General features: G+C 42.0%; 1 protein-coding gene and 1 long non-coding RNA gene across 4 annotated transcripts in view; one reads left to right on the top strand and one right to left on the bottom strand.

Moving 5' to 3' along the window:
• LOC147171629 (uncharacterized) overlaps positions 1 to 23,658 on the top strand; it is a 34,604-nt gene that overhangs the window by 9,890 nt on the left and 1,056 nt on the right. For both annotated transcript variants that reach the window (XR_015095570.1, XR_015095569.1), the window contains exon 3: positions 5,073 to 5,215. This is a non-coding gene — a long non-coding RNA (uncharacterized LOC147171629). The remainder of the gene's footprint in view (positions 1 to 5,072; positions 5,216 to 23,658) is intronic.
• Positions 203 to 23,658, bottom strand: part of LOC147171631 (LHFPL tetraspan subfamily member 6 protein) — a 57,961-nt gene continuing 34,505 nt past the window's right edge. For both annotated transcript variants that reach the window (XM_086080489.1, XM_086080488.1), the window contains 2 exons: positions 5,090 to 5,188; positions 203 to 2,002 (listed from right to left, as the gene is read on the bottom strand). In XM_086080489.1, the coding sequence (XP_085936615.1) occupies positions 1,884 to 2,002; positions 5,090 to 5,188 (218 nt within the window). In that variant the 3' untranslated portion in view covers positions 203 to 1,883. The remainder of the gene's footprint in view (positions 2,003 to 5,089; positions 5,189 to 23,658) is intronic.

A 23,658-nucleotide genomic window follows, 5' to 3' on the forward strand; every position in this document is an offset into this window, starting at 1 on the left:
CCTGAGTGTGAGAGTGAAGGTCGCGGGATCCAGCACGTCGATGAAAGTTATTCCGAGCGCGCCGCATGTCCTTATCCTCATTATCGATTGGAAAGAGGACGGGGGGGTTGGGGGTTCTCCCACGGGCGCTGAAGAGGATCAGGAGGTCATGGGAAAAAAGCTTTTTAGGAATGTGAGCTCTCACAAAGCATGCGACACAATGTTTTTCCATAAACATTTATTTACAAAAACAGAATAATTTGAGGCGTGAATACAAAACAAAACAAAAGGTGCGATTATGATAAAAAAAATACATGATCATACACAACATATAAGGTATGCATCCTTCTTTTTTGGGGGGGACTGGAGAAGCTTGTCGGGGGGGGATTATTGCATTTCAGGGGTTGCCGTTTAAGGCAATGAAGATACGAGAACACTTCACGTTACAATGAAGTTTGCAATATTATTATTATTATTATTATGACTTAAGTCTTCATCACAGGACACATACACATCAATAGGTGGAAGAGAAAGAGAAGTTGTTAAATGAAGCATTACAAACAGGTTGGTCCACACATGAAGAGGAGATTTTCAAAACCGTGTGTATTTGTACACTGCTCTCAAAAAGTTGGGAATATTGACCTCGGGGTGAAATTTCAGGATGAACCTAAAATGCGCTATGAACCTTTTACAAGTGAACTTCTTCTCCAAATGTTTGGGATGTCCAACTCTTCCGAATGGCAACATTCATAACAGGAATTCGATCCATGAATGGATATTCGTCCTGCTAAAGTACCTGAGACTCTTCCATTTTACTACTCAGCATCGGTCACTTCCTCCAAAAATGAGCCGCCTTTATGCCCCTCCCCTCCAAAACAGAGATCGTCCAGCAACTAAGATGTCACACTTTCCTGACATCGGTAACTTCTCACTTCAAATTATCAGTAAAATCCTTGAAAAAGAAATTCTGGCCTGTGCATTGTCTGCAGGTTAGCGAGAATTTTCCTCCATTCTGACCTCTGGAATTTTGCTGTTCGCCTCCAAAGTGAAATTCCTGCAGAAATTGCATGGGAATGCTGTTAGCTGGATGCTAAGATTTGAATGCATGTGATTATGAAGTCAATTGAAAGATAAATGACTAAAGTGCTCAAATGTGGTCCAAGCGGGGTTTTGAACCCAGGAAATGACTACAGTACTAAAATGAATTGAAAAGTTGATATTTAACGTTAAATTGTGCGAATACCGTAAGTAATGTGAAATCAGACGATAAATACCCCGGAAGGCGTGAATTTTTGAAGCGAGTTGAAATTTGAACGGTGCAAATAGGAAATATTATATGGGAGTTGTTACACGGCAAAGTGTGGAGAATAAAAATCACAACAACAAGTGAAAAAGTTTAGACTCTGAAGAAAATGTTATACACGAATGCATTTAAAATCCATCTTGAAATTTCACCTCAAAGATGAATACAGCGAACCACGTCTGCTCGCAGGGATTCGGGACCAGGCCCAGCTGCAAAGAGTCAACATCCGCAAGTCACCAGTGCCCACTCAAAATAATACCGATAGATGCCACAAGATGGCGGCAAAGCACTTTTTTCTCATTCAACAAGACTAAATAAAGTCCTTCCCCTCAGTTCAACATAGTTCCTTGGCAGCAAAATGCCTCCAGATGACACCAAAGCACCCCCCCCCCCCCCGCCCAAAACAAATCTACAAATTAGGGAGAATGTACGAATATGCGAGGTTCACCGCATCCCTGACCTTTTTTTGAGCAGTGTTGCGTGTGTGTGTGTGCTGCATTATGAAAGAGTCCCTGCAGTTTGTCCCTCGCTGTGCACCGTAGTAGCGCCGTCAGGCGGTGTCATTAGAACCGCTCGGCAGGCCTGGCTCCTCCCACCTCCTTCAGTACGGATACTGCTTCTGCTTCTTGCCGGCGAAACACGACAACCAGGTGCACAGCAGCATGGCGCCCGCCGCGCCGGCGCCCGTGCAATAATAGGCCCAGCCGATCTGGCAGGAACCTGCAAAGAGAATTCGGATCCATTAGCTGTTGACTGCAGGAAGAAACCCCGTTAGCACAGCGGATAGCATTGGATTTTTCATTTGTTGGACCAGGACGCGTTTTCTCTGAAACGTGTAAGATGCGAATCAGTTTCATCGTCATTCATTGACGTTAATGTCATGTTTCGATTCTGTGGGGGTTTGTTGGGTATTTGTTCGTTATGGGTGTTCATGTTGTTTTGGTCTGTGGTTGGTGTTTTTGGTCTTGTGTTCCTGGTACCATTGTCTCGTTATGTCTAACCACGTCCACCTGTGTGTGTCTTCCCTTCCCCAGGTGTGTCTCATTAGTGTTGTTGTGTTTAGTGTGTTGTTTGTCCAGTCGGTGTGGGCGCATTGTCTGTTATGTGTGGAAATTCGTAAGCCAAGTCGCCCTCGCCGCAGCCAAGTCGCCCTCGCCGTAGCCAAGTCGCCCTCGCCGCAGCCAAGTCGCCCTCGCCGCAGCCTAGTCGCCCTCGCCGCTCGCTGCAGCCTAGTCGCCCTCGCCGCTCGCCGCAGCCAAGTCCCCTCGCCGCAGCCAAGTCGCCCTCGCCGCAGCCTAGTCGCCCTCGCCGCAGCCAAGTCTCCCTCGCCGCAGCCTAGTCGCCCTCGCCGCAGCCAAGTCGCCCTCGTCGCAGCCTAGTCGCCCTCGCCGCAGCCTAGTCGCCCTCGCCGCAGCCAAGTCGCCCTCGCCGCAGCCAAGTCGCCCTCGCCGCAGCCTAGTCGCCCTCGCCGCAGCCTAGTCGCCCTCGCCGCAGCCTAGTCGCCCTCGCCGCAGCCTAGTCGCCCTCGCCGCAGCCTAGTCGCCCTCGCCGCAGCCTAGTCGCCCTCGCCGCAGCCTAGTCGCCCTCGCCGCAGCCTAGTCGCCCTCGCCGCAGCCAAGTCGCCCTCGCCGCAGCCTAGTCGCCCTCGCTGCAGCCTAGTCGCCCTCGCCGCAGCCTAGTCGCCCTCGCCGCAGCCTAGTCGCCCTCGCCGCAGCCTAGTCGCCCTCGCCGCAGCCTAGTCGCCCTCGCCGCAGCCTAGTCGCCCTCGCCGCAGCCTAGTCGCCCTCGCCGCAGCCAAGTCGCCCTCGCCGCAGCCAAGTCGCCCTCGCCACAGCCAAGTCGCCCTCGCCGCAGCCAAGTTAAGTCACTTTACAGCAAGTCAAGGCAAATTAACTTGTCATTCCAGTCATGGCGACCAGTCTACCCACGTCCCGTCCAGTCCTGGCGACCAGTCCAGTCACGTCCCATCAAGTCATGGTTGTCTGCTCACCTTTCTCCCACGCATTGCTTTTGATTCCTGTTTCCCTGTTATTTGGGTCCACCATCCCTTTCCACCATGACAGTTATCACGATTGACAAATGGAGATTTTGGGTGCGAGTCCTTAAACGTAAACGTGCGAGTACCCCCGTACAAACAAAAGCCCGGTTGATGTTTCCGTGACATCACACGAGATGTTAAGAGGTCGATAGCCAAAGTCAAACCATTCGGAAAACAACAACCCCTTTTTTGCATAACCAATTCCGGAAAAAATAACATTTTCTCAGTAAGTTTCTACTAAATAGTTCCACTAATTAGTGCAGCTTGAACCGCCGCCGTGCCGACCGACCTCAGCGTACCTTTTTGTGACTTATTAAAAAAAGAAAAACTTTATTTCCGTGACTGTTGTGAATGTCGAGCATCTGCAAACTAATAAATGATTGAATCCGATTCGTGCAATGCGTGGAATTCCCGCGGGAGAACGTCGGTGCTAACGAGCACTTGTGTGACGGTGTTAAAAAAAAAAATGCTGCTGAAGTTATTTCCAACCTTGGTGATGTTATAAACAGCTGACGCTTTTGGCACCAGACAAACAACACTCATGACAGTGCGCTAACAAGCTTGTCAGATATGTGAAATTTCCATCACAATCGGATGTTTCACTTTCGCTATCACTTGATACAGACAGAAAGTTTGCACTTTTGAAAAAAAATCAACTCTTTTGATAGCGATTGTTGTTTGCTTCTTTGTAAAATATCAAGGTGAAGATCTCTCCTCCATTTTGAGAGCTCCAGCATTTTGCAGTCATTTTGAATTGAATTTAAATACTGAAGTAATAATATGCGCATTACGAATGCAATTTATTATGATGATTATTATTATTAAGTCCCCTATGAATTCTGTCCAGCAACAAGTGACCAATTCTGTTGATATGCATCGCTTTTGTCTAACTGTTCAAATTCATTTTCAATTTTGAAGTTTTATAATGAATCATTTCTTATGAGAAATTAAATGTGGGTTTAGAATGAATCATGATTTAAAAAAAATATATATAATTAAAATACTTTTAAAGCTCAACATATAGCAACAGCCTATTGTGGTAAATTGTTTTCTTTTAATTGCATTGCTTTAAAAGAAAAAAAAGAAGCTGATCAGACAGTAACAGACAAAGTACGAATAACCTTCAAATGTCATTCAAACAGCCAAGGGGGCGTGGCTGATTTATGCCGAGAATGTCACTGGCCTAAGAAGGGCAGTTTAGATTGAGCCCCATGAATTCTGCCTAGCAACAAGAGACCCAACGAGTTCTGTTGCTCTACATTGCTACTGTCTGCTTGAATTGCTAAAATTGTAATTAACTTCAAAAGTTTTATATTGAATCAGTGATTTGTGTTGAGTAGATGAGTTACATTTAAAAAAAAAATACAAAATTTTTAAAGCAATATTGTAATTAAAAAAATAAAACTCGTCACCAGACTATAAGACATAAAGTAGGCTACTGTAGTTTTCCTAATTAGTTCCACGACTTTTTATCATATAAAACACAACTGGTGAGCACTACAGCAACACAAGAATATTGCATTAGGTTCAAAATAGCCAATAAAGTCTGAATAATCCTTCATTGTGCTCTCATCCTGCTCTTTAATCAGCCCTCGTATTGTTTCGCCTGTCGTGAATTCTTACAAAATGAACCCAATGTGACAGATAAATGCCTTGTGTTGTTTAAACCAGCTTTTACTTCAATTCAGATGAGAATTGAAGCAAAAACAAACCCGTTTATGTGTTTTTCTTCTTCTTTCTTTTTTTGTTTAGTGATTGCATCATCTCACCGAGCTGAAACTGGTCCGAGCTGTTGCTGCACGTCTGTTGCACTTCCTCACTGTCCCACCCGAGCGGATAGAGCGCACAGCCGGATCCGATGAGCAGGCCTACAAAACAGGACGAGGCCACAGCAGGTTAGTGATGCACGGGAAGGGCTCAAAATGGAGACGGAAACGGACTGAGCCCTGCCGCGGATAGCGAAACTTACACACCCCAAAATGTTTATAAATGATTGTATTAACTCATTCACTCCCAGCCATTTTTACTGAAGCAACCCCCTTTGCTCCCGGCTGTTTTACTGGATTTTGGAAGGCCAACAGAATATTGTGTTCTATTGCTATAAAAACATGGAACCTACCAAAGATAAAGATAAGAGGAAAAAAGTATCAGGAAAAAGTATATTGGTATCTGTTTCTGTTTTCCAGCAATTTGCATTAGAATATAGCTAAGTTTCATCATTATTCACAAATCTGTTTAAAACTGAGGGGAAAACAGCTTTTTTTCAACATGACCCTAGTTGATCTCTTATACTCTGCTGCCACCTGTTGGCCGTTTTTGTAATAAATGCCATTGTTTTAAGCGTTCTCTTCAGTTCAGAGGCTGCATCACAGCCTTCTGTATGCTCTAGCATACATTAAAAAAAACACCAAAAAACATATAAAAACGTTTTTGGGACCATGATAATATTTAAAATAGAACGTATGTATATGTTTTTGGGAGTTAATCAAACCATAAATGCACTACAATCTTTGATCCCAGTTTAATATAATTTGAAATTCATTTTATGACATCACCATTCAAAATAAATGTTTACAAATTATTCAATTTAAATAAATACACACACATAAAGTTGTACGCTTTCAGTGCAGTGCCACGCTTAGCTGTACTGCAATAGATGAAATGTAATTATGAACAAGAAGAAGAGGCAGAGAAGGTCGCCTACTGAGCTCCAGTAATTGTCATATATATATACAGTATATGCTATTATTATATGCTGTATGTGTTGAGGCTCAGGGTTTTAATCAAAGTAACATTGATGCTAATTCCCGTTGCTGTTTATGGTGTTTCACATTATATGCTAGCATTAAGCTAGCAGGCTTTCATTACACAAAATGAGATGGTTTATTTGAATGTTTTGTGAGTAGTGAACCACCAATTTGCAGCGGATTACTGTAATCACAAGTCAAAGGTGTGTAGGGAAGAACTTGCTGGCGGATTTTCTCCATAAATTCCAAATGTTTTCCTGTAATGAGCGAGAAGCAAAATCTCGGGAGGGCTCCGAGCCTTCTGGGAAGGCGTGCGGGGAAGTGCACGTTCCTGCTCCCTTGTTTCGCGTTGCCTTTGTGTTTCAGTTCAAACGCTCGACGATGTACACAACTCGATGAAAGCGCCGCCAGACGCGACTGACAGCACTCCGATTCACAGACGGGCAACGTGGTGAATTGAAAGCTGAAAAAATGGCCGACAAATGACTAATATACTTTGGAAATAGTTTACAGTAGTTGTGAAACTCTTCTTTGTTTGTGCCTGCATGACGCCCGCCAAACTGAATTCACAAACGTTCCTGTCCTGTTGAATGTCAATGAGCCAATGATATTGTTGGGCCCTTGCCAAGTACGGCTTTTGATCCCATAGTATATATCTTTAAAAAAAAAAAAAAAAAAAGTAACAACTTAGGTAATTCCAGCTCAGGATCAAAGAGGTTCAAGGGATTTTTTTCCCCCCATCCGTGACAACTTAACCACATCTACTTCCCGAATTTTAACTTAGAGCCAAGCATCACAGAAAAAGTGACACGCCGGCGGATTGGATGTAAATCCTTGTGCAGGCAGCCAACAGGGTGCAAACACACACACACACACACACACACACACAAATACACACGTGCACACACACATGAGATGTTGTCGTTACATAACATTATCAAATGGTGTTTTGATTAAAATTTACCACGGTAAAAAAAAGTGAAAGGCAATGCCAGCCAGCCAGCCTGATAATGTATTCACGATTAATATTTAACAATATCACGGATTCCCTTTCAAGTGCAACGCGGAAAGACACGTCTGCGTGTAATCCAACTGAATTTATTTACCGCTCACGAGAAGGTGGCGGGTGGGAGGGGGTAGGGGGGGCATTTGCATACTGTAAGAAGGATATATTTTTCTCTTCAAAAGAGTCAAGAGTGGCTTTGATTTCAGTGCACCAAACAATGGAAAAGGGTGCGGCTGCGCTGCCCTTGCCTGGTTTTGACGAGGCCACGTGAAGAGGCGTTGAGGTCTGACGAGAGACACATCAAACGCCCCTACGTGGTGGCGTGTGCAGTCTTCGGTTGGGGAAAAAAAAATCTGCATTGAGAAAGATAAACTCGATTTTCACCTATTAGACCACAAACCTCTTCCAAGTCCAAACTCCCTCAAAAATAAAAAAATAATAAAAAAAATCCCAGAGCTGATGTTTTGGTATCTAGCATACCACTTCCTGGACTGTACCATTAGGACACAAAACAATCAAAATAAGATAAAATTCCGTCATCCGCTTTTAAAGATAGTTCATCTTTGTGTAATAAAAGTTGGCTAACTGAATCAGCTAACCAACAAATTAGCTAGCAAATCAACTTTGTCAAAGAAAAAACGAACAAACTTCACATTATTGAACGACGAACCAAATGCAAAATCGATCTATCTAATCTACAGCGTCTATCGACACAGTATTTGAATTCCACCAGTGCCTCGTCAGAGGTGCTTCCTCTGAATCCCAAAATTTCACTTTGCCCCCCCCCCCCCCTCCCCCAGGACTAACCTTCCACTTTGTGAGAAGGTCAAGTGCTGCGAGTCCTGGACAGGTTTGTTTGTTTGTTTGCGGCTCTGTTTACCCGACCGCCGGTGTTTGCTGCTGTTGCCACGGCGACTGGCCCACATCTGCTCACCGCCCAAGAAGCTGCACAAGTTCTTGTGAGATTGAGTTTCAAATGATCTCCATTATCAGAGCGACTATCTCCGGCGTTAATGGCTTCGCTGAAAAGCCCGCTCTGTGAACTGGGTGGGACTTCCACAAATGGACTCCATCCCTTTTAAGAATGCGCCTAACGCGCTGATCTTTCTTCATTTGCCTCGCATTTCATCACCTATCGATTCACTTTTTCATGTCACATTTCAACTCCCGGGGGGGGAGTTCATCGTCCCATCCTGGCTTCTTGATGCCTCATCCTTTTATTTGGTTAGCTGATGGAAAAGTCTCATTTTCACAGCCTCCTACTTTTTTTTCTTTTCTTTTTTTTTTCTTGGTCACGTCTTTGCAGGCACAGAATACCTTTCAAGCTCAGCATTTTCTCACTCTATCCATTTTCAGAACCACTTATCACTCAGACCTAACAAGATAACTGTAGATCGACCTAATGCTCGATCTAACAAAGTCATTATACGGTAACTGACTGGAACGAACCAACACACTTAAACTCATTATATAATAAGTAACAAACAAACTAGTTAACCAATGAATTGACGAAACAAACAAATTCAGCTAATCTATCAAGCTAATGACATCTATATAATCTACTCTAATCAATTAAATCTATTGATGTAAATGAGTAACTGCGACTATTGATTTAATGAAAGAACTAACTTATTGATCTTTAGAACTAAGTAAAAGTAAAGTCTCGTTTTCACAGCCTGGTTCCTTTGTTGTCAAGACATGAGAAACATCTTTTGCCTCCAGGCAAGATCTTTGAAGATCAACAGATTATCGTTAGTCAGATCTAACAAAATATCTATCGACGGATTTAACAAAAATCCGAACAAAAGAACAAACGCACAACGTAAACAAACAAAACAAAATAGCTATTGATCTTTCGAAATGCATAACTGTACTGTAATTGACTAACTAACTAGTTTACTTTTTTTTTTTTCTTCTTTTTTTTACCTAAAAAAAAAGTCTCCTTTTCACAGCGCAGCTCCTTTTTTTTTTTTTGTCAAGTTCAAGAAGTCAAACAGTTCTTTGCATCCAGACGATAAATTCCTGTCAAGGTCAGGATTTGCCACTAAGCTGCAGAGAATTTGGATATGGGCCTGCATAAATCACAGTCATTTGGGATATTCTCCATTTTGGTAGCAAATGGAGAACTGTGGGGAAGAGAAGACATGGTGTGAAAACATACAAAAGATATTTGCCTCAGTTGACGGGATGCACTATGGTGACAAAAGTATCGGGTCGTTTTTACAAGATGCTGGAGTGTGGCCGGATGATTAATTATGATTTGTTTTTGTTCATTTGTGAACCGTGTCTGCGCTGTAGAATATTAGTCTTTTTTTCACACCACACAAATTCAGGCATTGCTGTCGTAAAGCTTCTTTGCGCGCTAGAAACAGAAAAGGTCCTTTCCCGAATTGTTCCCACAAAGTTGCAAGTGTTCAGCTCGCTCCAGTTAGGGAGCCTTTCAAAGGCCTCAAGTGAAGACGCGTTTTCCCCGCCTTTTCAAACGCCGCCGTGATTCCCGCGGGCAGCTCGGATCAGCCCACGCGCTCGCCGAGTCTTACGACTCCCGTGCCGAGCCGCTGTTTTCGGGGATCGAGAGACGCGCGTGCGATCGGAGGCTGAGTGAGGACGCGCTGAATAGATAAAAAATAAAAAAAGTGTGAAGTGCACGTTGAAGCATTGCAACACGTCTCGAGGTTGTCGCTGAAGTGTTGTCACAATTAATGTAACAAATGATCAGAAATCTCTCGCAAAGGTTTTCATCAAGTATCCAGTGGGACCGGCGACTAAGTCCTCTTGGAAAAGTCCCGGACCACTTCGAGTCTGAATGTGGGTTTGGCTACACCGTGCCTTGTGATTGGTTCAGAGGTGGCAAACCCAGGTCCAGAAAGTAAAAAACCCCGCCACAGTTTGGCTTTAGCCCAAGGTGCTAGCTAGCGAGCTCCCTAGCTAGCTGTTCGGTTAGCTAGCTAGCACAAGTGGCTAAAGCCAAACTGTGGCAGGGTTTTTTTACTTTCTGGATCTGGATTTGCTACCTCAATGAATGGACAGGTGGAAATTTCAGAGTAAAAAAAGCCAAAGTGGCACCCTGCTTGCTTGCTTGGCTGTTGACATGCCGCCATTCAGCAGCTCAATTCGTCCAATTCAACATATCAGTCGCCTGGCACCCGACACGAGCGCGCGAGGTGCGTGCGTGTCATATTGATCCGTTCCAGTGTCGACGGTACAAGCACTGTGTCAAGAGGCGTTTGTATCTAATCGCAGTTGCGCGCTATAGCCGCTAATTAATGCGCGTGCCGCTTAAAGTGGGAAAACGAGCTTCTGGTTCATTAGGAGGCGATAAAGCAGAAACAGCAGCTCACTCGGGGCTGAAACTGTGGAAGTGGTATTTGCGTTTTGGAAAGTCTTGAAGGATGGTGGCAAGACCTTCTGACAGTGGTTTCAAATTAATTTTCTTCACAGGGCGGAGCTACATGGTGGCCTAAATAACTGAAATCATCTTTCCCTATTGAAATGAATGGAAATGCAATTAATCCATTCCAGCCTTCAACCATTTTTGGTTGAAGTCAACCTTAAAATAATATATATATATAAAACAATAATATATATATATGTGTGTGTTTGTGACCTCACTAGTCTAAACATGACATTCTGATTAATATTTCATTTGTGGAATATGTGTTATGAAGCAAAATCCAGCCATTTTCATGCATCTCAGGGGGCGGCCATATTTGCCACTTGCTGTTGACTGAAGATGACATCACAGTTGCTCAGGCAAAGACTAATCACAGCTCACCTTTTTTTTTTCTGAAGCTGAGCTGTGATTGGTTGTTACCTGAGACCTGAGCAACATTGATGTCACCTTCAGTCGACAGCAAGTGGCAAAATGGCCGCTCCACGAGATGGATAAAAATGGCTTTATTTTGCTGCTTAGCTCACCAGAATACAATATTTTGACTCGTGGGGCTGCGTAGAACATTTTATTGTCCCAAAAAGTTTTGGGGGGTTGACTTCCCCTTCAAATACACAAGGTAATGACATAATAAGACAGAATAAAAACAAATAAAGTAAATCAAGTGGCAAGTAAATATTTTGGCCAGTAGCTTAGCTATTTTCTCATTTACAATAAGGATGCATATTTTCTGCCAAAATGAATAAAACTAATCCATTTAGCAAGACCCGTCAAACAGACGCACTTAGATCTGTTTAAATAACAGCACGCCGGATGTGGCTCAGGGTCGTCCGTTTTCACTTGATCCAGCAGGTTTTCCCTGCGACCTCGTCGGGTGCGTCTCCTCAGATCTTAAGATTGCGGTCCACATTCCGTTCCCAAAGACGTACAGTTGAATAAGCAGAAGTGGAGGATTTAAGAGAAATTCCTCCGTGGGCTGTCGGCTGAAATGATGTATGCTTACTCCTTTGCTCGTAAATGTTCTCAGTCACGCGCTAAGCCGCTGCCGGAATCCGAAACATGAACAGCGTCGGAGGCGAACGCTCGCAAAGGGGATGAAATCAGCCGCCGGCCATGGTAACCCGGCTTTTATGACATCAACAGTACGAGACAACACATATGTTCCAACTCTGCCCGCATTCTTAACTCGCTACACATCTGTCAAGTCAGGTGACGTGGAACAATTTTAACGGCGTATTTGAGGGGGGGGGGAGTAAAGTGTATTTATTTAGTTTGTTTCAATTTGTTTGTTTATTTTTAGGTAGTAGTTGGGGGTTGTAGTTGCCAATTTCAAGCTGATGATGGTCGAAACCATGTGAGGAGACCACCAAAGCCAACATGGAAAACCTCCTCAGGGCAGCTTTTACTTCATAGGGCCATAAAAATAAACTCTCGCTAATGACACTAACAGAGGTGGCAAATCCAGGTCCAGAAAATAAAACCCCCGTCACAGTTTGGCTTTAACCATTGATTCTAGCTAGCTAGCTAGCTAGCTAGATAGCTCCTTAGCAGGTAAACGAGCACCATGGGAGCTAGCTAGGGAGCTAGCATCCCACAGTTTGTCTTTATCCCCAGGTGCTAACTAACTAGCTAGCTCCCTAGCAGGTAAACGAGCACCATGGGAGCTATCTATCTAGCACCTGGGGTTAAAGCCAAACTGTGGGATGCTAGCTCCCTAGCTAGCTCCCATGGTGCTTCGTTTACCTGCTAGGGAGTTAGCATCCCACAGTTTGTCTATATCCCCAGGTGCTAACTAACTAGCTAGCTCCCTAGCAGCTAAACGAGCACCATGGGAGCTATCTATCTAGCACCTGGGGTTAAAGCCAAACTGTGGAAGGGTTTTCATTTTCTGGACCTGGATTTGTCACCTCTGGACACTAATCACCTTTTTTATCCTTACATAGGCGTACATAGTTCAGGTCCAATTGTTATGACATTTGACCTGACACTCAAAATGTCGTATTTTCACCCAAGAATATATTTTTTCCTAAAGTGTCACAAATTGCACAAAAAAACTGTATGGTACAAAATAATAACTTTTGAAAGCTGCTTTTTAAATGGTCATACATACTAAACATAAAGAATGGAAATCAAGTACTTACAACGCGGCAAAGTGGTTAAAACAAAACGAATAATTTCCCTTATCTGCGAAACGCTGATTAAATCCAGTTATTAATCTCAGACACACTATTAATATATTTGTGTAAAGATCTATAGTTCATAATTTGATTCTTAACAATTTTTATGAGGTCATTTGTTTCCTGATTTTAAAACTGACATGCAAAATGAGCAGTATGTAACGACTGTGGGTGCAAACGAGGCTCTGCGAGCAAAGGAAGCCTCCTGGGGGAGAAAAATCAAAGCCACTAACACGTTTCATGTTAATAGCGCCCCAAACAAGTTCAATGTCCTCTTCACAGACATCAAAACGCGTTGGTGACAGCAGTGTGGCGTGCCACGGGAACGCATCAACTGCGCCAACTTGTTCAAAAGCCAATGCGGCAGTGCTTCGGGGATCCTCCAACAAGCAAGCGTGAAAAGTAGTGTACGTTTGTTTTATGGCGGATTGTGTTTCGAGTGCTGCGTTCACTTCACAGGCGCAACGGCTAGCGTGTTTTACCCTCGGGCGGGAGGGGGAATATGGGTTTGAAGAGACTTTTCAGAGACATAACAAGACATCTTTTTTTTATCTCACATGTGCTGATCTTTTTTCAAGTCATTACTTGGGTTAAGCATGTCATAAATCAAGTCAATTGTTTTCCTGCTATGTTAACCTTCCTTTTAGTGAAATGATGATCTTATATTATGAAATACTAAGAGGTACCTTTAGCTTAGCTTAAAGGCTTAACATAGGGCTAAACCGTTCTTTTCCTCGTTTCCTTAGCTAGCCTGCTATGTTAGCCTTCCTTTTAGTGAAATGATTATCTTATATTAGGAAATACTCAAATGTACATTTAGCTTAGCTTAAAGGCTTAACGTGGGGCTAAACTGTTCTTTTCCTCATTTCCTTAGCTAGCCTGCTACGTTAGCCTTCCTTTTAGTGAAATGATGATCTTATATTAGGAAATACTCAAATGTACATTTAGCTTAGCTTAAAGGCTTAACATGGGGCTAAACTGTTCTTTTCCTCATTTCCTTAGCTAGCCTGCTACGTTAGCCTTCCTTTTAGTGAAATGATGATCTTATATTAGGAAATACTCAAATGTACATTTAGCTTAGCTTAAAGGCTTAACATAGGGCTAAGCTGTTCTATTCCTCATTTCCTTAGCTAGCCTGCTACGTTAGCCTTCCTTTTAGTGAAATGACTATGTTATATTATGAAATACGAAGAGGCGTCTTTAGCTTAGCTTAAAGGCTAAAGCTTTCTTTTCCTCATTTCCTTAGCTAGCCTGCTAAATTAGCCACCTTCTCAACACGCATGTTAAAATATGAATTCTACACAAATATGCATGATGATATTTGAAAGACAGTCTTTCCCAAATGTTTTAAGTTACATCATGAGTGGAGTTAAAACATCTTTTTTATGCTGGAAATGTTAGCTTCTTATTCAGTGTGGCAAGGCTATCATATGTCTTTTTTCCACATGGATCAGATAAAGCTTCACGATAATGTTTTTTTGGAGTCATGTGCTGCCATTCCGACATTGGAGTACCCTTGGAGTGTAGCCCCCCCCCTCCCCCCCAAAAAAACCCAACACTTTATATAACATGTCAGGTAATCCATGAGTAACACAATGGGGGAGCACAAAAAGAAAACCTGAGCAGGACTGAACGTGTGCTTGACATTTTGCATTGTATCAAATGCTTACTCCATAATCGTATCATATCTGCTTGATCCGGTGTACTCGGGGATGAAAAGCTCTTTTTGCTCCGATACGTCGGAAGATTGAAAGCAAACAGGAGTCACGAAAGGGCGGCCCATTGAAATTCACACTGCAATTGCGCCTTTTGTCATTATTGTTGATGCTGTGCTGGTAAAGCGGCCTTGAAAAGAACAGAAATAAATGCCATTGTGACATTTTTCCAGTTAATTGCCACACACACACAAAAATGCCAAAACAAAACACTGATTTGCTACTGTGGTGCTCAGGACAAGGCCATGTCTAATTTTTTTTTTTTTTGCTTTAGTGCCATCTGGTGGCATCTTGGTAGAAAGTAACTAAGTTGAACTAAGAACAGGAGTATCATCGAGTCAGATCATTGCCTTGTCTAATAGGGAAAAAAAGGGCTTTGCCGCCATTTTTAAGCAATTGCAAATTTTTTAATGGCCGTGAATTTCTTTCTTTTTTTTGCTGTCAAGTGGCACAATTTGTATAAGAGAAAAAGAATAAGATGCAAGAAATCTGTTATCTTCAGATCAGAATTTGGCCTCTTCCATTCATTGATTTTCTACAGTGCTTATCCTCATTAGGATCACGTGCTTCTTCAGATTAGACAGAGAACCAAAAAGGTTTTTTCAGCTCGCACAACACACAACACATTCCTCACAAAATATTTTTTGAGCCAACAAAGTCGAACAATTGTCCTAAATATGACCAAAGATGGGAAATCTTGCGTCTCTGAATTTGTTACCATTGTTTTTAATGGTCCCTACACTGTAAAACATTTTTTGAATAATAATTAAAAAAAAAAAATTGAATTTTACTTTTTATTTTACGTTTTTTTTCTGTATTTTTAAAATATCATTTAATAAATAAAAAAACTCTGATTTTACATGTCAAATATAAAATAACATTAAATCACTAACTGTAAAAACACAATATTTCTGTTATTTTACAAAAAAAATTTTTTTTATTAGAAATACATATATTGATTGTTAAGATACGTTCGCAAATGTATCGTAATTTCACAAATATGTGTCTGTTATTTAATGGAATACAATGTAAAATCCAACTCTAAAACCCTAAAAAGAAAATGAGAATTTTTTTTACTGAGAAATTAAAAGTAAAAATTCTGAATTTTGCCATGATTTCTTTGTGAATTGACAATTTTTTTAAAAAGTAAAAATAACTAAAATTTCTGTAATGTCCTTTGATTCATTGTATTAACATTAATTTTGAAAGGACATCTAATGAGATATATTCACGGTCCTGTGATTATTATTTTTTTCATCTGCTGTGGGTAGAAAACAGAATAAGGGGTATAAAGTACAGATATCTGTTTCCAAATGTAAGGAGTAAAAGAGTAAAGTTGTTAGAGAAATAAATAAGTAGAGGATTACTGAAAACATACTTAAGTGCAGTAACAAAGTAGAGGTTTTTTTTTAGTGCTTTGTTTATTTCCACCACTGGATTTGATACGAATGAGAGTTAAACATAGCAGCGATGCTTGTTTATTCCACGTCCGCTGGGATGACGAATTAGCATATGAAACACCTGAAAGTGCCCCTCCCCCCTCGGGTGATATGTTCCCCTCATGGTCCGATTACAGGCTGCGTGATATGATAAGTTGTTTTGATAGACACGTTCATTAAAAGCGCTAAAAGCCTGGAGGCAATCTGTCGCAGCAGACCCCCCCCCCCCCCCAAAAAAAAACAGCTGTAAGAGTGATGAATGTAAAAGTAGTTAAACAGGCGACGTCCCAGATTGTTTGAGAAGAATCTCTGTTCCTTCCATTACCCCCCCCCCCCCCCAACCTCAGGGAAAATTCCCAACACTACGGGAACAGTCGAGCAGCTGTGCAGCAGCGCACAATGTTCTCCTAATCAGAGAAGATTTTTTTTTTCATAAAAGGAACCATTTTGGGCCAATGAGACTTCAGAGAGTACAGATGGAACACAGACCCGTCCCACGCACACGTGGCTTCCGTTAAAGCCATGAATGAATTTGACTTTCAGCACACAAAAAAAAACTTTTTTTTTTTTTATATACCTCACAATCCCCAAAATCAGAAAATAGATCATGTCCTATCTTCTAGTATTTGCTGATACTCGCCTATTCATTGGCGTCAATAGTACTGCTTCGACGCCATCTTGTGTGTGCCACTTTTTTCAGTAGGTTTCAATTACTCGCCGGTTTTTGGGTGGAACGTACTTCTTTTTGGTGGAAATCCTCACTTTATCATGGAAATCTGAATTTTTGGATAGATTTGCACCAAATATATTTTTTTATGGGTTTTTACAGCTTTTTAGGTTAATATAAATACAGTATTTAGCACCACAAAAAAAACTCACAAAAAAGCCAAACACACTTCACTCAAATAAAGTTTCTCAATATCTGTGAGTTTCAGCTCAAACTATGGGTTTTTCACAAAATACTTAAATAGCTAATATGTTTTACACTCCAAACCACCAGAGGGCAGTGTATTTCCAGAAAGTTGTGGCAAACAGTTGACAGTAAGTTTGATGAATGGCAAAAAAAAATGTGAATAATAAGTTGAAAATACATAGCAGCACTTTTGTACCCGCCTAATTTCTTTCTACCGTTGCCGACTCGGACGTAAATTCAGCGTGTCGGCTGCAATTTTGAAGATTCACGAGCCTCCGCCATAAACCCGCTGCTTTATTACACTGCATCCACAAAAGAAACGGACGAAATAGTACGTTACAAATAAAGTCAATTTGCTCCGGATTAGGACGTATTACCCGTCTGACTCAACCGGCGCGCGGCAGGTAATTTGCGGCGGAATTCCACTTTAAATTTGCAGACGGCGCAGACTCGCGTCAGGATTAGAAGAATCAACAATCTAACTCAATTACGCCAAATGCCCGCAACCCCCCCACCCGCGACATCGGGTTTTATGAGTCGTGTGCAAAAAGTAGCTTCATAACAATTCATCAGTATTCATGAACGTGAAGAAGTCTGCGGCTTAAAATGAGAGATAAAACTCAGTTCCGCTGCAGCGACGATGAATTAGGACCCGTCATCACGTCGCTGTGAAAAATGGCAACATTTACTTTTAGCCGCTACAGAGCAATAGTTGGCTAACAAAGACTGGATTTAAACACCGAGGTTGCCGTCCTATTTTTTCCATCTTTTCACATGTACAGTTCTTTCATCCCTTGCCATTTTTCGGTTCATGTTTTGTGGTCTCGCTGTATATCAGATTTTTAAATAGGACATACGTAATTTTGTATTGTTGCTATTTTGCAGATTTACGTAACAATGAGCCTGAGGCAAAAGGCACAGATCCATATACAAAAGTGTATACGCGATGCTAATCCTCTCCCTGCCAGTGCGAGGTCCGCCGCAAGGGTCGCCGCCGGGCATTCTGTGCTACCGGCGCCTCCTCTGATTGATTGAGCCGTAAAGAAACGTGTCCGTGGACCCGACAGGACTCGGATAAAAGATGAAGAGTCTGTTGAGCCGAGATGAATGTCACGGCGTACAACCTCGGGCTGGTGGTGCTGAAAGATTTACAGTATGTTAGCAGGATAAACACCACCTCAGCGGCAGAGATATACGCACTCTTGACGGGCTCGGCCATTTAGCGACGGGTCGAAACATTCGCGTTTCCCTGACACAAGCGGCGCGACAATTACGGTGATGAAACAGAAACGCGATTGAAATGACACGGACGCACTAATAATTACTATACTACTACTAAGAAGAAGATTGTAGTCGTAGTAGTTTTAGATGGAAGAAGCTAGGCTAGCTGTTAGCTTATCTGGTGACTACATTGTGGTAGCAGACGCTGTCTGCGATGGCAAAAGGCAAAAACAAACAAACTAAAATGACATGTTTTAAGAGTTCTTTTTAGATAGATGAAAATGCCAGCTTAATGCTAACATATAACGTACGCTATATCCTGATGCTAGCACGTAATGGGAAACTGTCCACAGGCTAACTGAAATTAGCAATGCTAGAAGAAGAAGAAGAACGAAGAGGAGGAAAAGGAGGAAAAGGAGGAGGAGTGTAGCTAGAAGAAGAAATAGAAGAAGCTAGGCTAGCAGTTAGCTTATCTGGTGACTACATTGTGGTAGCAGACTCTTCTCCACAAGTCCGCTATGTCAAAAGGAACCAAAAAAACAAACTATAAGTACATGCTTTAATACTTATTTTTAGATAGATACAAATGCCAGCTTAATGCTAACATATAACGTACGCTATAGCCTAATGCTAGCATGTAATGGGTAGACCTCAGTGCTTACCTGGTAAAAGTATTTTTTTTTTTTAATTGTCTCAAATCACTTAAAAATCTGAACACTGTATACATTTTTGTTTGGTGGTGTGCGAAACGTTGACCTACCTAAAGACATATTTAGGGAAACATTCCTAGTTTCATTACCTCCACCAAGGACATGAGCCATTCAATTAACCCCCCCCCCCCCCCACACACACACACACACTTTGGTTAACACTGTTAAACATTATGATTTATTTATGTTAGTAAGGCATCATTGAATTATTAAAAAAAAAATGCATATGCATATGTTCTACATTGTACATTCCTGGCCCGTGTCGTGCCCCCCCTGCCCGGACTAAAGCTGCCTCATTTAGTATTCTGTGAATTTATTAAGGAACAATGGCGGCTGTCTGAGAAGATGGGAGCTCTTGATGGAGGAGCGGTTCAGCCTTACTGGGCCAACGCCCCGCCCCCCCCTGGTCCACTCCCTACCAACCTAAAGCTGAAGGTCACCGCGTCCTTGGCGCGGGGGCGGTGATGTGAAGCTCTCTATTGTAGGACGGACGGCTTTTATGCGAAGCCACGCCAGCGCTTGACTTTCAGCCACAATTCACCGGGCAAACGGGAGGTTTTCCCTCCTCCTGGTGAGCTATAAAAAGATATAAATGGGATCAGACTTTGCCTGAAGACCATCCACCGTAGAAACGAGATGAATGAATGGGGGGGGGGCTCGAGAACCGCTAAACGGTTCCTACGCGAGGGAGGTGAGCTTCGGCGCATTCTGGCCAAGCGGGCCATGCATCACAACACTTCAGCCAGATTAATAGAAACAAGAAAAGATAGTCGAGCTTGAAAGATTCCAAGCGGTAAATCACAGGAAAAGGGAAAAGATTGCATTACGGGGGCCCCTGGCGTGCAAATCGGATTGACTTGGAATTCCTCCGGGTGCGACGCTGTCCGTCAGCCTTGGGGCGTCCCGCTGTGATGCTACTGAGGACTAACGAAGTGATGATTATTAAACATTGGACATTTATCTACTAACGAGAGAAGTCAATTCCTGCAGAAATTGCATGTGAATGCTGAGGAGCTGATTTAATTTTGAATGAAAATATGTTGAACGTGAGCTCAGTGAGGCCCATAAAAAAAAGAAAAGAAAAAGGAACCAGTTTTATCAAGAAAAATATGGAATTGATTCGGGAATGTTGTCATGGAAAATGTAAAATACTGAGAAATGTTCCTATTTTTTGAATCTGTAACCAAAATGACCTGGATTCTGTCACTATTTTGAAGATGTGATCATTTAAAATAGTTTGAGCGACGTGCAAGGGTAAAATTGAGTATTTATTTCAATAGGTTTTTCTTTTTTTCATTAAAACTATGAAATTGTGGAAAAAGTAGGAATTTGAGGAATAAGGAAACATGTTTCCCATGGTGCCTTGAACTTTGTGAATATTATAACATTTGAAGTTGTAATGTGGAAGAATTAACCAAATTCATTTTCATGGAAAATTTGTAACTGTTGGGGGAAAACAGGAATTTGAAACAGTGGAAAAATGGTTTCCAGGGTGCCCTGAAGCTAGGAGTTAGAATGTTTTGAATCGGTTGAGAAGTTTGAAATAAGTTGCATTTTGTGTCAGGGTTAGCGTTAGCATTCTAAAACAAATAATTCCACGTTGTGCATTTGAAACAACCGCATAGCTTTGCTTTAATGAAGTCTGCGTTGCTAAATTCATAACCCAGCAGATATTTGAACACAAACGTTGGGAGTAACATTATGTAGGAAGAAAAAACCCCACACACACTCACAGGCATACATTCTTTATCCTCTACGAAAATGACGAATATACTGCAGTTTGCAGACGACCGTTTCCTGTTTATTATAGCACTCTTCGCCAATTGTGTAGCATATCCGTCTTATTTTCAACCTTTTTTTTTCTTTCTTCTAATATAAGTGGAACGTCGACATCTAACCGGAGTGACTTGCGGCGGAGAGACGTCACGAGCGCATTCTCCATTTTACGCCTCCCAATTTCCTCCTCGCATCCTCTTCATGGCTGAGGGGAGCTACAGCTTGCACCGCTTGTGCAATAAAACTAATTACCAATAAAGGAATATGACAATAAAGGAATGGCTGTGCTCTCGCAAGCCGCAGCCCCGGAGTGAAACGTGCGGCGCGTCCTCAATGACAATTCCATCATCCCGACGTCGTCGACTCGCTCAGGGAGGGGGAAAATGAACATTTTCAAAGCAGGAGATGATCTTGGGGAAAGGCCAGCGTCAGATCTTAACTGGCCGCTTGAGTTGACTTCAAATGATATTTTTTTGTGCAAATAAGAGCCGCTTCAAATCCATGTTGACATTTCCATTTGTTTCGTGACCACGATCATCTCAAATCGGCTTTCCCATTTGAAATGAATGCAAATGCCATTACGTCGTTCCAGCCCCCCCCCCCCCCCCCAAAAAAAACAGCGCACATGTTTATAATGTCAAGAAATGTTTTGTGTCAATTCAATTGGGATTGTGCTGTTCCTTCTTGGTCCTGTGGGGGCAGTATCACAGACGTCACGTCACGTAACGGATATGCAGTCACAGCGTCTCAGTAAGCCACAGTCGTTGTTGCAGAGGATAAAAAAATGTATGTACAATGTTAAAAGATTTCTTTAAAATGACATTTTGTGAAAATGTTTTGTCTCGGTTGGAAGGCCAAAATTGGATGTTGGGTTCCGGAGAAATACTGTATGTTTTTTGTGTTAGATTTTTTTTTTTTCGGTATCACCTATTGAAAATTAGGTCTAATTTAAAAAAAAAAAAAAAAAGTATTCAAATTAGAGTTAACTAATATAACTTCATTAATTTTGTCGGCTACTCAAGGAACTCCTCTGATTGGCCGACATTCAGCTAAGGATATCTGCCAATAAGCTCGTACGATCAAAATTCCATCCAAGTCGTCCCTTGCCCAAAAGCGTAACTTTTTGGGGGGAGCACTTTTACTTTAGTAATGACATTTTTTTTTCTCCGTGAATTTATTTGTTATGGACGATTTTCGAGGCATTTGAAGTGCTTATTTCGCGTGTGCGCGTGTTTTGTTGCTCCACCATTCGGGTTCAAATATCCATTGCTCCTTTACCACGTGTACACAGTCGATTCTGTCGAGTACATTTTTACTCTACAGTAAACAGAGTAAAATTTACACTTGGAAAAGAGTAAAATATTCAGAGTAAATTTTACTGAAAGTATTTTTAGTGTGTGTTTGCCAATCCCATGAGGAAAAACAAACTATTAAAGATTTTCCACTCAGAAAAATAGAAAGTAAATTTTGCAAGGTGGGATTTTGACTGAATTTTACTAGTTTATTAAAAGAAAAAAGTTACACAAGGGTTGAGGAACGAACTCACATATACCCTTCAGCTTGGGAGACTGCCACTCTATCACCTGAGCCATGCCACTCCTGTTCGCTTATATCCAAAAGGTTGGTGGGTTTGTTACTTCCTCGTGTGACTTTTTTGTAATATTTTACTCTTCCAAGTGTAAATGTTATTACATGTGGTAATTATATTTGAGAGCCCGTTAAGGATTGTGAGGCGCTCCTTGGAAAAAATGTCTTCCTTGTGCCTTGTGCGCGCTCCCTGCACCCAAAAAGTTTCAGAAGACTTAAAAAGTATTTTCCAATGAATTGCAAGTCAAGGAGCGTGAATACGCGGCACACGCATCTGAAAGGACAAAGTACTTCCCAGTTCATCCACCCGAGGAATTGTTCCGCTGAATCTGCGAGAAAGCGATACCTCGGCGACAATAGGCCGTATTCACGCGCGGGGTCAAAGGGAGGTTGTTCCCGAGTGATGCGTATCTTGTTTCATATGCGCGTCCTCGCACCCGCAGCGGGCCCGGCTCGGTCTCGGCTAAAACTATTTATCGAGCCGGAGCATATTTGTTGACGTTGGAACGCGCAGGTAGATGTGTCGCACACTAGAGAGTGCGCGAGCAAGATAAGGTGGAAAGGTTTACGGCGACGGAGGCGGGATTAGATGATGCCCGCAGGGCCGCAGATGGCACACAAATCCTCAGCGTCGTCGCGGAAAGGTCACAGCAAAGAGACACCTATTCCCCCCCCCCCCCCCCTCCGGCACCCCCAGCGATCATTGCTTTTTTTTCCCCCCCACTCCCTCCTTGTAGGCTGTCATCAATCCTCAGAGCACAATCACTCTTTTCAGCGCCGTGACAGAGAACAGAGTAGAAATGTCGCTAAATGTCAAACTGGAGCTGACTTTTGACGTCACTAAAAGACTTTGTGGCAACTCGAGAGGAGGCTGCTTGTGGGAAATACACTTTTTTTGTACCATTTCGCAGACAGCGAGTATACGGTGGACATATTCCAGAACTGCCTCTCATCAGGGAAGATCAGAAAAAAAAAATTGTTTTAACTTATCAAAACACATTTACACCAAACTTAAAAAAAAATAACAATTCCTTAGCGCCTGTTGTCACCGTCAAGAATTAGCTCAGGAAATGAAAAGAGGACTTGTTCGCTAAGAGGTACAACATGCTAGCTTCAAGATGTTTATTTCTCACTCCTACAATAGAGAATAAAACATTCCATACTTAAATAACAAAGCATTCAAGCAAATCATCACATTTCATCCACCAAAAGTATGCTAGCTTAATGCTAACATAAACGGTGAAATGCAATGCATGGGCTCACTGAATTGAGACAAGCTCTTCATTATTTCCCTAATTATTTTAATGTGGGATACATAACAGACCATGAATTAAAAAGAAACTCATTATAAAAACAGTTTACAGTTATATAATTTTAAATAGCTTCTTTTTTTTTTTTTAAATATAGTGTCTGTATCAATGTCTTTGTCACTTCCAGATGAAACTTATTGTAAAGCAGACACATAATATAAAACAAAAGAGAGTTAGACATTGTTTTAGTGTTCAACCACTCTTATCTTAATGCTTACATATAATGCAAACCACCTTAGATGAGCTCACTGAAATTAGCAAATATCTTATGATAAAAAAAAAAAAAAAGAAGTGCTGCTTTAACACACGAGAGCAATAACGCATACAAACCTAGCATATAACATGT

This window comes from Leptonotus elevatus, chromosome 7 (genome assembly GCF_054856555.1).
Source record: "Leptonotus elevatus isolate MCC_2025b chromosome 7, RoL_Lele_1.0, whole genome shotgun sequence".
Taxonomy (NCBI): Eukaryota; Metazoa; Chordata; class Actinopteri; order Syngnathiformes; family Syngnathidae; genus Leptonotus; species Leptonotus elevatus.